General features: G+C 29.5%; 2 protein-coding genes across 2 annotated transcripts in view; one reads left to right on the top strand and one right to left on the bottom strand.

Moving 5' to 3' along the window:
• Tom7 (Translocase of outer membrane 7) overlaps positions 1-1411 on the top strand; it is an 84065-nt gene extending 82654 nt beyond the window's left edge. Inside the window, exon 3 of the mRNA XM_064358175.1 lies at positions 1348-1411. Coding sequence (XP_064214245.1) covers positions 1348-1396 — 49 coding nt within the window. The 3' untranslated portion in view covers positions 1397-1411. The remainder of the gene's footprint in view (positions 1-1347) is intronic.
• Positions 1-13459, bottom strand: part of Sik3 (Salt-inducible kinase 3) — a 54003-nt gene that overhangs the window by 5335 nt on the left and 35209 nt on the right. Inside the window, exons 8-12 of the mRNA XM_064358587.1 lie at positions 9919-10280; positions 5741-5877; positions 5489-5620; positions 5245-5406; positions 1955-2335 (exon numbers count right to left, since the gene is read on the bottom strand). Of these exons, the coding sequence (XP_064214657.1) occupies positions 1955-2335; positions 5245-5406; positions 5489-5620; positions 5741-5877; positions 9919-10280 (1174 nt within the window). The remainder of the gene's footprint in view (positions 1-1954; positions 2336-5244; positions 5407-5488; positions 5621-5740; positions 5878-9918; positions 10281-13459) is intronic.

The raw sequence follows: 13459 nt of genomic DNA, 5'->3' as shown, positions 1-13459 counted from the left end.
TAATAGAATGAATAACTCATTTAAGTCTTATAAAACGAGTGTAGTATACTATTTTTTCTACTTTTTATGTTATTATAATAAATAATTAATTATAAAATTATGTTATTATTATAAATTATTATTATTATAAAAAATATATTTATAGTTCATTTTTTTATATAATCAACTGTCAGTGTCAAAATTCTGATAAAGACCAGACTATTAACATTATTTTGTCTAATCTGGCGGTGTGTTGTTTTATATTTGGTAAAAAAATGGCTTGAAAACAAAATGTAGGGCATTAGAACGCCAACTGTGATGCAATTTGAGTTTTTTCAGCTTTTTTTCTTTCTCTGACGAACTACATACCTAAGTGACTCTTTATTTCAATTCATAACAGACAATGATCGTTTTTTTTTTGCTCGTTTTCCGGATTCTTGCAAAAATTAAGTAGTTTTCACTAAAAAAAGAACCACAGGGAAATAACGGATTTTTTTTAAATTGCAAGAACAAAAATTCATTTTTCCAATTAAATATGTAGTTGAATAAAAAACGGCAAATAGTATATTATTACACGAGTTTTATGAGGCGTTCTATTGTGGCACAAATGAATAACTCATTTAAGTCTTATAAAACGAGTGTAGTATACTATTTTTTCTACTTTTTATGTTATTATAATAACTAATTATTTATAAAATTATGTTATTATTATAAATTATTATTATTATAAAAAATATATTTATAGTTCATTTTTTTATATAATCAACTGTCAGTGTCAAAATTCTGATAAAGACCAGACTATTAACATTATTTTGTCTAATCTGGCGGTGTGTTGTTTTATATTTAGTAAAAAAATGGCTTGAAAACAAAATTTAGGGCATTAGAACGCCAACTGTGATGCAGTTTGAGTTTTTTCAGCTTTATTTCTCTTTCTGACGAACTAAACACCTAAGTGACTTTCCATTTCTAAATTTTATTTCACAACAGACAATAATCTAATCTAATTTGCTCGTTTTTCTTTAAGAGAAAATGAACAAATAGTAGAACTAGCTTTTTAGAATGCAAGAACAAAAACTTAATTTTTCGATTAAATATGTATTAGCTGTTTCAAAACTATAAAAACGCCAACGTCGCATTTTACCGAACTATATTAAAATAAGTTTAATTAAAATAGTTTGATAAAACTGTAAAATAGTTATTAATGATTACAAAAAAAAACAAATGGAAAATACAAGTTTCAAAAAAAACAACATTCTGTCAATTTCAAAAAAATCGTTTTTAGGCTTATTTTGAATCAAAATTTACTATATTTTGCTAAACCAACTCAAACCGTATTACGGTTATCTGATTTGCCATTAATGTCGCTCTTTTATTGTGGCTTAATTTGACAAAATATTGCGAAATAAAGAGACATTAATTAGTCTCTTTTAATTAATTAATAAATAATTAATTACTTGACAAAATAAGAAAACTTTTCAGACTAAAAAACAGCCTCATCTATTTAAAGACCTAGAAATAACATCACATTTAAGATTGTTTTGACAAGATGACGCAAATAAATTATTTTTTAGCCAAAAAATATTAAATTATTCCAAACAAGACAAAATATAGGCACTTTCCAAATATCATTTTTTGACGAAATTTCAGAAAATATGTATGTCTTCTTTCAAAAACGAGCAAAATCTCTCAAAATAACAGAAACGTTTTTTTTAATTTAAAACGTGGTGATAAAATAAAAGAGTTTGATAGTGAAATTAAGCGAAACAAGTCAAGTAATATCAGTTTTGACATAATTTTGTGATTTATTTTGACTTGTTTTGACATAAACTCGCTAAATAAATATTTTTTTTTATCTAATTTAACAGTTTTTGTCCGAAAAAATGCGTTTTTCACTCAAATAATAAACCAAGTCTAGACAACAATTTTTTTTTTTTCATAAAATCAACAATAAATTAACCACAGAATGGACACTAACCTTGAGTTATGGACGAGATGCTTCCAGGCGCTGTGGGAGTTTGCACATAATTACCAAAAACTGGAGACGTACTGGGACTTAGTAATGGGTTCATAATGGGCGAGTTGGTACCAGAATACATGGTTAGGTTGGTAGCGAACAGATTCTGTTGAATCGGTGAACTAAGGTTACTGTTCGGGTTCGTACCGAACGGGGACGTGTGTAAAGGACTGTTTCCGAAACTACGATTCGGATCGTAGGAGCTTTGGTAGGATTCTGGGGGAAGTCCCAATGTGGGATCGCGGGCGGGATCGTTTGGGTAAAATTGATGAATCGGTGACGAACATTCCGCCATCTGGTGGCGCATTTGCGGGTCGGACACGAGCTGGTGAATGGGCGAACCTGGAAAACAATACAATGTGTCTCAGCTAAGACTTTCGAGCTTAATATCTCCGTTATTTGTCAACGGATTGTTATGAAATTTAGAATGCACATATTTTAGGAGGTGGTCTTTTAATTAGAGGCCTCTCAAGTTAAAAAATTAAATTTTAAAACACATTTATTTTATTTAAAATTAAGCCAAATTACCGTTGGATCATTCAACCCCGAGAAATAAATGGCCACACAAAAAATTAACCAAATCGCTCGGCTGATCCCAGAAAAAATTAAGTTTTGTTGTTAAAAACGTGATAAACTCAACCCTCCAAAAACATTGATATAACGTCAATAATAATAATTTTGCTCCGATTTCCTAAATTTTAATCATACAGGGTGACCCAGGGGTGCGTAATCGGTCTATAACTTTTTTATTATGCGAAATATTGTCATGCCGTTTTCACTATCCGATAGAGCGACTTAAAGTCCACAAACTAAAAATATTTTTATTGTACACAGGGTGTTGTATACAGGGTGGTGAACCAAAGTTATATTTTTTTAAATGGAACACCCTAAATATTTTTGCATGATTAGATTCTACGCAAAAAATAATGTAACTTTATATAAACTGTTATGGGTCTATTTCTTTTCGTTTCGGAATTATTCAACTTTTCGTTATAGAAAAGACCAATTTTTGAAAAATCGCTGCAAAGTCGCCTATGAATATTTTCCGGTAAATTTGCAACAGAAAAATTCAGAATATCCTGTAGTTTTAGGAAATAGTCGACTTTTACTTGAAATACGGAAATAATGTACAGGGTGTGCCAAAACGCAAAAAGTTGAATAACTCTTTTTTTTAATGGAACACCATGTATTTTTTTACATGTGTCGATTGCATTTTTTGTAAGCTTTCTATTGATATGCGGTTTTTATAGCAAATTTACAATATTCCTTAAAGAGTTCAAAAAAATAAAAAATAAATTTTTTATTTATTTTATTAATAAGTCTTGATGAGTGAAATTCATTTATGTAATAATGTAATAATTAGATTATTTGTGAAATTAGTCACATTAGTACATGTCAAAAAATTAATTACTATTTGTCTATCAGATTCTAGGCTAACAAATTTTCTTGTAATAAAATATATTTTTTGAACAATTTCGAAAAATATTTTAAATTTGCTATGCAAACCCTATACTGTTAGAAGGCTTATCAAAAATGCTTTCGATACATTTAATAAAATACAGGATGTTCCATTTGAAAAAAATGAGTTATTTAACTATTTGCGTTTTGGCACACCCTGTATATTATATGCGTGTTTTAACTAAAAGTTGTCGATTTACTAAAACTACAAGGTATTCTGAATTTTTCTGTTGCAAATTAATCGGAAAATATTCATAAGCGACTTTGCAGTGATTTTTCAAAAATTGGTCTTTTTATAACGAAAAGTTAAATAATTCCAAAACGAAAAGAGATAGATCCATAATAGTTTATATAAAGTTACATTATTTTTTGCGTGGAATCCAATTATGCAAAAATATATAAGGCTGTTCCATTTAAAAAAATATAACTTTGGTGCACCACCCTGTATACACCACCCTGTGCATAATAAAATCATTTTTAATTTGTGGACTTTAAGTCGATCTATCGGATAATAAAAACAGAACGGTAATATTTCAAATAGCAAAAAAGTTCAGGTCACCCTGTATTTACACAAAATGAGACAAAATAAACCGTAAATTGGTCGAGGGTCAAACATCAAAAAATTGAACATATGGACTTTTTGTGGACTTTTAACAACTTCAGTGGGTTGATAAAACATGAAGAAGTCCATAAAAATCAGCTGAAGTGAGTTTAAAAAAATTTTTTTTTCATCACTTTGAAGGTAAGTGTTTTATTACTCAGGAAATTTTAGCAATAAAAAATCAAAATTTTAAATCTCGTGAAAAGTTGGTAAAATACAGAACATGAGCCGCTGAATTCAATGGAACAAACCGCATTGCTCTACGATTTTTAGTTTTCGAGTTATGAATTTTTTTGTTGAATAAAATTTTCTACTATAGAAACTGCCTATCTTAATTTTTAGCAAAAAATTTTAAAATGTCAGATCTCGTTGAAAGCTGGTATAATACAGAAAATGAGCCGCTGAATTCAATAGAACAAACCGCATTGCTCTAAGACTTTTAGTTTTTGAGTTATTAATTTTTTGAAAAATAATTTGGCGCATCCACCATTTTCCAAATTAAAATAAAATAAATTACGGCAATACTGTTCGAAAAAGTGGAACTATTTTGATCCATACCCATGCAAAATGATCCCGGAAATCGATTGGCATCGAGAAAATTGTCAAATTCCCAATAGTTGTTTAGTTATGAATTTTTTAAAATTTTACCAATTTTTGCTTTTATTTACAATTTTCTCGAAAACTATTAATCGGAGAACAATGATCTTTTTTGAAAAAGATAGATAATTTCAGGAGCTTTCCAACGATAATACACTTCATGGGGTTATCTCTAATAGTTCCGGAGCTATTGTTCGATAAATGTTCCGGGTACCCAAATCGAACAAAATTGCGACAAAAGTTGCAAAAATCAAAGCAATTATTTTTTCGACTTTAAGTCGATCTATCGGATAATAAAAACAGAACGGTAATATTTCAAATAGCAAAAAAGTTCAGGTCACCCTGTATTTACACAAAATGAGACAAAATAAACCGTAAATTGGTCGAGGGTCCTACGCTCAAATAAATATTTTTTCGTTTATTTTTAACAACGGTCAAGGAAAAAAATAATATAATTCCCCAAAACTTTTACTTGTACATAAGATTTTCAAGACACCAGCTGTTCGTACAATAAATGTCAACCAAAAAAAAAATGTTTTTTTCAAAATAGTACAGTCTGCAGCAATAGGAGTAGGCAAAAATAATTCCCCTTTACCTGGAATCGACCTCGGCGGGCTCGACCTCGCCTGCAGCCCTCTCTGCAGCCTCTGGCACTCTTGCTGGGGCGTCGAAGGACTCAAAGTCCTCGAGCCTGCCGCCGAGCCCTCGCTGCCTCTCCGCACCGGACTGAACCTCTCCATGGATTTGGGTTCACGACCTGTGCAAAAAACACCACCCCTCTGTCACACCCCCAACAAAAATCTACCAACAACAAAGCCAACAGAAAAAAACGCACAAACCTTGCAGCTCTTGTACTGTGGGCAAGTGTGGTTTGACAGCGTGCCGCGAATGCTTGCGTTGTGGTAACATTGGAGGCATGTAGTTACGCTTCATGCGTGCTTCCACTTCCATCACTACTTCGGGTGGGATTACTAAACAACGCATGCAAAAACACAACGAAAAATAATAAAAAAATAAAATAAAATAAGAAGCAAGCGACAACACAACAACAAAATACTACGTGGGTGTTATTGACATGGAACATAGAGTACCTGGAGGTCGCTCCATGACGGTGAGGAGGCCCGTACGGCGGGTGCGCCCCCCGGAACCGCCCCCCGATTGTAAGGTGTGGACGTCTTCGGGGTTCGCCATCGTGTGGCGCTTCGAATTGCCCCTCCCTTGCATATATCTACATAAAAAACAATTAGTTATATAGCATGAGACCGAAAATGAATTGAATTAGAGCAAGCCTTGAGTGTACATTTTAGTAAAAATGTCCAGAAAATAACAGTTTCAAAAATTCTGAGACAATTCTCCCAAAATTCGGCTAATTTTTGACATGTGGCTGAAATTCCGCTGACATGGCCTCCTCTAATTCAGTTTATTTTCGATCTCATGTTATTTCCACATCATACAGGCTGATTCTTTTAGAATTTTTTAACTTCTAATATAGCTAGAATTTTAAGATTTTGTATACTATCCTAATCGGCCATTTTGAGTTCAGGTGAATTATTTTCAAAATGGCTGAATTTCCGGAACTATGAGAAATTGGCACCAACTTTGAAATTTTAAATAGTAACCACCTATTTTTATTGCATTTTTTATTCGTCTCTTGAAACTGAGTAAAATGTACCCTAGTTGTTAGTACCTATCTGTCATAGTTTTTGACGTATGTAGATTTTTTATACAAATTTTTATTTACAGGGGTTCTTTTAAAATATTACAGCTCGTGAACCCTTTACAACAAGTGAATAATTCTTTTTGCATTTGATAGCCAAAGGTTCGAAAGGTCTTCTCAAATTTTCACGATTGTCAACTGTCAAATTGCAAGGCTACTATGATTTTTTGAAAATGATGTTAAAAAATTATTATAAAACAGTTTTTTCAAATGCAATGACCCTGTTTTTTCAATGGCAATTAAAAGAACATCAATTTTTATTCAGACTTTTATTAACATCTTCCGATAGAATCGGTTTTATTTGATTTTAACTTTTTTTAAATTTTTTTTATTTTCCCATTTACGGCTAAACTATTCGAAAAAGTGGAACTGTTTTGATCCATATCTATGCAAAATGATCCGGGGAATCGATTGGCATCGAGAAAATTGCCAAATTTCAAATAGTTTTTTAGTTATGAATTTTTTTTAATTTTACCAATTTTTGCATTTGTCTCCAATTTGCTCGAAAACTATTAGTCGGAGAACAATAATTTTTTTTGAAAAAAATAGATAATCTAAAGAGCTTTCCAACGATAATACACTTCATGGGGTTATCTCTTATAGTTCCTGAGCTATTGCTCGACAAATGTTCCGGACACCAAAATCGACAAAAACTGCGACGAAAATTTAAAAAATCAAACATCAAAAAATTGAACATATGGACTTTTTGTAGACTTTTAACAACTTCAGTGGGTTGTTAAAACATAAAGAAGTCCATAAAAATTTGCTGAAGTGAGTTTAAAAAAAAATTTTTTTCATCACTTTGAAGGTAAGTGTGTGTTTTTATTACTCAGGAAATTTGAGCAAAAAAATTGAAAATTTTAAATCTCGTGACAAGTTGGTAAAATACAGAACACGAGCCGCTGAATTCAATGGAACAAACCGCATTGCTCTACGATTTTTAGTTTTCGAGTTATTAATTTTTTTGTTGAATAAAATTTTCTACTATAGAAACTGCCTATCTTAATTTTTAGCAAAAAAATTTAAAATGTCAGATCTCGTCGAAAGTTGGTATAATACAGAAAATGAGCCGCTGAATTCAATGGAACAAACCGCATTGCTCTAAGACTTTTAGTTTTTGAGTTATGAATTTTTTGAAAAATAATTCGGCGCATCCACCATTTTTCAAATTAAAATAAAATAAATTACGGCTAAACTATTCGAAAAAGTGGAACTGTTTTGATCCATACCTATGCAAAATGATCCGGGGAATCGATTGGCATCGAGAAAATTGCCAAATTCCAAATAGTTTTTTAGTTATGAATTTTTTTAAATTTCACCAATTTTTGCATTTGTCTCCAATTTGCTCGAAAACTAATAGTCGGAGAACAATAGTTTTTTTTTTGAAAAAAATAGATAATCTAAAGAGCTTTCCAACGATAATACACTTCATGGGGTTATCTCATATAGTTCCTGAGCTATTGTTCAACAAATGTTCCGGGTACCAAAATCGACAAAAACTGCGACGAAAATTGAAAAAATCAAACATCAAAAAATTGAACATATGGACTTTTTGTGGACTTTTAACAACTTCAGTGGGTTGTTAAAACATAAAGAAGTCCATAAAAATTTGCTGAAGTGAGTTAAAAAAAAATTTTTTTTCATCACTTTGAAGGTAAGTGTTTTATTACTCAGGAAATTTGAGCAAAAAAATTGAAAATTTTAAATCTCGTGAAAAGTTGGTAAAACACAGAACATGAGCCGCTAAATTCAATGGAACAAACCGCATTGCTCTACGATTTTTAGTTTTTGAGTTATGAATTTTTTGAAAAATAATTCGGCGCATCCACCATTTTTCAAATTTAAATAAAATAAATTACGGCAATACTGTTCGAAAAAGTGGAACTATTTTGATCCATACCCATGCAAAATGATCCCGGGAATCGATTGGCATCGAGAAAATTGTCAAATTCCCAATAGTTTTTTAGTTATGAATTTTTTAAAATTTTACCAATTTTTGCTTTTATTTACAATTTTCTCGAAAACTATTAATCGGAGAACAATGATCTTTTTTGAAAAAAATAGATAATTTAAAGAGCTTTCCAACGATAATACACTTCATGGGGTTATCTCTGATAGTTCCGGAGCTATTGCTCGAGAAATGTTCCGGGTACCCAAAATCGACAAAAATTGCGACGAAAATTGAAAAACTCAAACATCAAAAAATCGATCAAATGGACTTTTTGTGGACTTTTAACAACTTTAGTGGATTGCTAAGACATATAGAAGTCCATAAAAATTTGCTGAAGTGAGTTTAAAAAAATTTTTTTTCATCTCTTTGAAGGTAATTTGAACAAAAAAATTGAAAATTTTAAATCTCGTGAAAAGTTGGTAAAATACAGAACATGAGCCGCTGAATTCAATGGAACAAACCGCATTGCTCTACGATTTTTAGTTTTCGAGTTATGAATTTTTTTGTTGAATAAAATTTTCTACTGTAGAAACTGCCTATCTTAATTTTTAGCAAAAAATTTTAAAATGTCAGATCTCGTTGAAAGTTGGTATAATACAGAAAATGAGCCGCTGAATTCAATGGAATAAACCGCATTGCTCTAAGACTTTTAGTTTTTGAGTTATGAATTTTTTGAAAAATAATTTGGCGCATCCACCATTTTTCAAATTAAAATAAAATAAATTACGGCAATACTGTTCGAAAAAGTGAAACTATTTTGATCCATACCCATGTAAAATGATCCCAGGAATCGATTGGCATCGAGAAAATTGTCAAATTCCCAATAGTTTTTTAGTTATGAATTTTTTAAAATTTTACCAATTTTTGCTTTTGTTTGCAATTTGCTCGAAAACTATTAGTCCGAGAACAATAATCTTCTTTGAAAAAAATAGATAGTTTAAAGAGCTTTCCAACGATAATACACTTCATGGGGTTATCTTTAATAGTTCCGGAGCTATTGCTCGAGAAATGTTCCGGGTACCCGGAAACGACCAAAATCGCGACGAAAATTGAAAAACTCAAACATCAAAAAATCGATCAAATGGACTTTTTGTGGACTTTTAACAACTTTAGTGGGTTGTTAAGACATATAGAAGTCCAGAATGGCCGATTAGGATGGTATACAAAATTTTAAAGCTCTAGCTACATTAGAAGTTTATAAAACATATATAATATAAATATATAATATATAATATATAATATTAATGTATATTATTATTCGAGTTTTATAAGACGCTCTATTGTGGCACGAATGCTTTTGGAGCACGACGAAGAAGTGCTCCGATAGAATGAATGCCACAATTATTATATTTAATATAAAAGATTATAAAAGAATACTATTATAACAATTGTAAAAATTTAGGTTCAAATTTTATTTTTTGTAGTTCCGGAAGCTCAACCATTTTGAAAATAATTTAATTGAACTCAAATGGTCGATTTGGATCGTATATAAAATTTGAAAGCTCTAGCTACATCAGAAGTTAAAACATCTCTAATGTAGTTTCTAATGTACTTTGATCAGAAATTAAATTAATGCACAACTTTATTAAAAAAACTCAAACCTGGCCACTGCTGCCAACTCGTCGAGCGCCGGTTGGCTGTGTTCGAGCGGTTGCGTGACCGTGCCACTGCTCAAACTGGGGTTTCCGCTCGAACTGGTCGACATCATCGAGAGTTGTTCATGTGAACCTGGTGTTCCCCAAGCCATGTGGAGGTTGGCGCCGCCATCCGAAGCCCTCCTTCCGAAACCACCGGCTGCGTTTAAAACAGTCGGTGGTTTGAGAAGATGCGGATCTTTGCCGCCGAAATAGTGAGGGTTTTGTTGGCCCAGAAGGGGAAGATGTAAGGGAAGATTCGTATGGGGAAGGAGTTTCGTTCCGTTGGGGTCTTGCGGCGTTTGAGTCATATAGTGCGTCTCCAAGACCTGAAATTTATTGATTATTTTTCAACAAAAATTGTTGAAAAAAGTTTTTAAACAACAAATTTCAAGGGGAAAATACCGGCAGACGTGAAAATTAATATTAAATTATGTTTGTTGCAAATAAAATGTGTAAATATATTTATAAGAAAAACACTTAGTTATACAGAATTTTAAGTAAATGCGAAATAAAAATAATAAAAAAAGAAACATCTTCACATTTTTGATTGTAAAAGTCCATGTGGCAAACCGTATGCGTAAATAAAATACACGGTTTGTGACAAAAATCTATTAGAAATAAACAAAACATTGACAAACTGTTAAAATATAATGAAAGGTAAACAATTTTTTTTTAATAATGTTACATTAATCATACACAAAATAACTTTCAAAAATTTTACAAAAACTGTAATTAATGATAGTAAAAAAACAGAACTATGAACATATTATTGAAACAATTCTGTAAAGAATGATTCTTTCAATTTGAAGATTAAAAAATCATTTACTTAAAACAGTTTCTTACAACAAAATTAAATCTATTCCTTTTCTAATACTTTGTAAAAACTTCTCTATTTTAAGCACAAGAAAAATTTAATAAATAATTATTTTAAACTAAATATCTGGTTAAATTTTTTCTACGTATTCTTTTGCCCGTAATATGTTGCAAGCAAGTTAGTCAGTGTTGTCAACTGTGCAATTTTCAAAATTCTTCGATAGTTACGTTTAGAATTTTTGTTTCTGCACTTTATTTGTAGATTATTCATAAAATTCTGTTCTGACTGTTTTCTAAAACCGGTTCTAGATCTGAAATCTCGATTAAATTATTTCGTAAAGCCATCTTTAGATTCTTTCGTTCTTCACTTGATTTTTTTCTACGGTCGTTTCTAGATTTCAAATTTCAATTTTCTTTGGAATCTTTAGATTCTTTCACAAATCCATCCCCAGATGCTTTATAGTTATTTGCTATGCTCTACTAAAAATTCATTTATAAATACACTTCTCTACGTCTTTCCAAAATTATTCAATAGTTTCGTTTAAAATTTTGTAGATTATTTTTTAGCAGTAATTATGAACTCATTTCTAGATTTTTCGTCATATTGTTCGCTAACTTTTTTCTCAAGCCGTCTGGAGATCTGATTTCTTTTCTTCAGTTTATTTCATAAATTCATCTTTAGATCTTTCTATGAATTCTTTCGCAAATGCTTCTTACAATTATTTTCTAGAATATATTGAAAATTATTTAATAAACACTTTCACGTTCTCAAAATTTTCTATCAAACTGCGACTGTCTTTCCAAAATTCTTCGACAATTTCATTTAGAATGTCTCCAGATTCTTTTTAGCACCGTTTCTGTGCCTATTCTTCTTTGGAATTATTTGTTGTTTTATTACTTTTTTATTTTATTATTATTATTATTATTATTATTTTATTATTGTTGTTATTTGGAATTATTTTGTAGACTGTATATTCAAAATTACTTTATATTTTATAAATACTTCTTCTACATTCCCCAAATTCTCTTTCAGAATTCATTATGCACTTTTTTTTAAAGCTTTATTATAAATCCGAGTAGAATTTTATTATAGAACCATTCAGAAAATATTGTTTTTCAACCTCCAAATATCCCCAGAAAGTCATTCTTCCCTTAAGAGGAAAGGATTTTCCTCCCTAGGGATGGTAAAGAACATTTTCGAATAAGACAACAGATGTACCACTGGAAATTAGCCATTTCACTCACTTATCTTCGGGAGATAATACATATTTTTTATACAAATAGATTATTTTTTTAGATTTATTTAGATTATTCTCTAACATTGTTGTACAAAACAAGACAAAAAATGTTGACTAATTTTAGAACAGCATTTTCTCCCACAGTATTCTTATAACTTTATAACAGTTATAAATACCGCAAAATATTTGGAATAATATTCTCTCTACATGGTATTAAAATTTACTATGTTTTCGAATAACAATCTCAAATGGAACTTAAACTTTTTTAAATATTCGCCAAAATTGCAAAAAATTCACCAAGTCGGCAACACTGGATTATAGTTTTTTTTTAATTTAAGTTAACAGAAAAAAAATCCAAATAATTTGACAATCAATTTTTAAAAATAACAAACAAATTTTTCCTCGATTAACTTGTTACTTCACAGAACAGTTCTTATCTCGATTTTTAACTAAGTTATAACAGGGTAAACAGGGTGATAATTTTAATGTTTTTATAGAAAAACCTAAAGTTCAAATGGCATGAAAAAATATAATATTACAGTAAGTCACATACAAAACACATAAAAAAAATTTCAAAATACTAGGCACCATTTTTTAATAAAAAAATAAAATGACTAAAAATGGAAGTTTTCACATTTTATTTTTAAATAAAACTAAGTCCTCAGAAAGTTATCATATTTCTTCATGAAATTTGAACATAATTTTATAGAGAAATAAATATCAAAATATCAAAAATAAAATATCAAAATATCGAAAATAAAATAAAATATAAAAAATATCAAAAAACTAGGCACCATTTTTAATAAAAAACTAAAATGACTAAAAATGGAAGTTTTCACATTTTGTTTTTAAATAAAACTAAGTCCTCAAAAAGTTATCATATTTTTTCATGAAATTTGAACATAATTTTATAGAGAAATAAATTATAATAGTATACGAATACTAATAATTAAATAATAATAATAATAATAATAATAATTCCTCAGAAAGTTATCATATTTTTCCATGAAATTCGAACATAATTTTATAGAGAAATAAATATCAAAATATCAAAAATAAAATATCAAAATATCGAAAATAAAATAAAATATAAAAAAATATCAAAAAACTAGGCACCATTTTTAATAAAAAACTAAAATGACTAAAAATGGAAGTTTTCACATTTTGTTTTTAAATAAAACTAAGTCCTCAAAAAGTTATCATATTTTTTCATGAAATTTGAACATAATTTTATAGAGAAATAAATTATAATAGTATACGAATACTAATAATTAAATAATAATAATAATAATAATAATAATAATAATAATAATAATAATAATAATAATAATAATAATAATTCCTCAGAAAGTTATCATATTTTTCCAAGAAATTCGAACATAATTTTATAGAGAAATAAATATCGAAAATAAAATAAAATATAAAAAAATATTAAAAAACTAGGCACCATTTTT

This window comes from Tribolium castaneum, chromosome 8 (genome assembly GCF_031307605.1).
Source record: "Tribolium castaneum strain GA2 chromosome 8, icTriCast1.1, whole genome shotgun sequence".
Classification (NCBI taxonomy): Eukaryota; Metazoa; Arthropoda; class Insecta; order Coleoptera; family Tenebrionidae; genus Tribolium; species Tribolium castaneum.
Note: the sequence above shows the minus strand (reverse complement) of the source record. Positions and strands in the feature narration are given on the sequence as shown.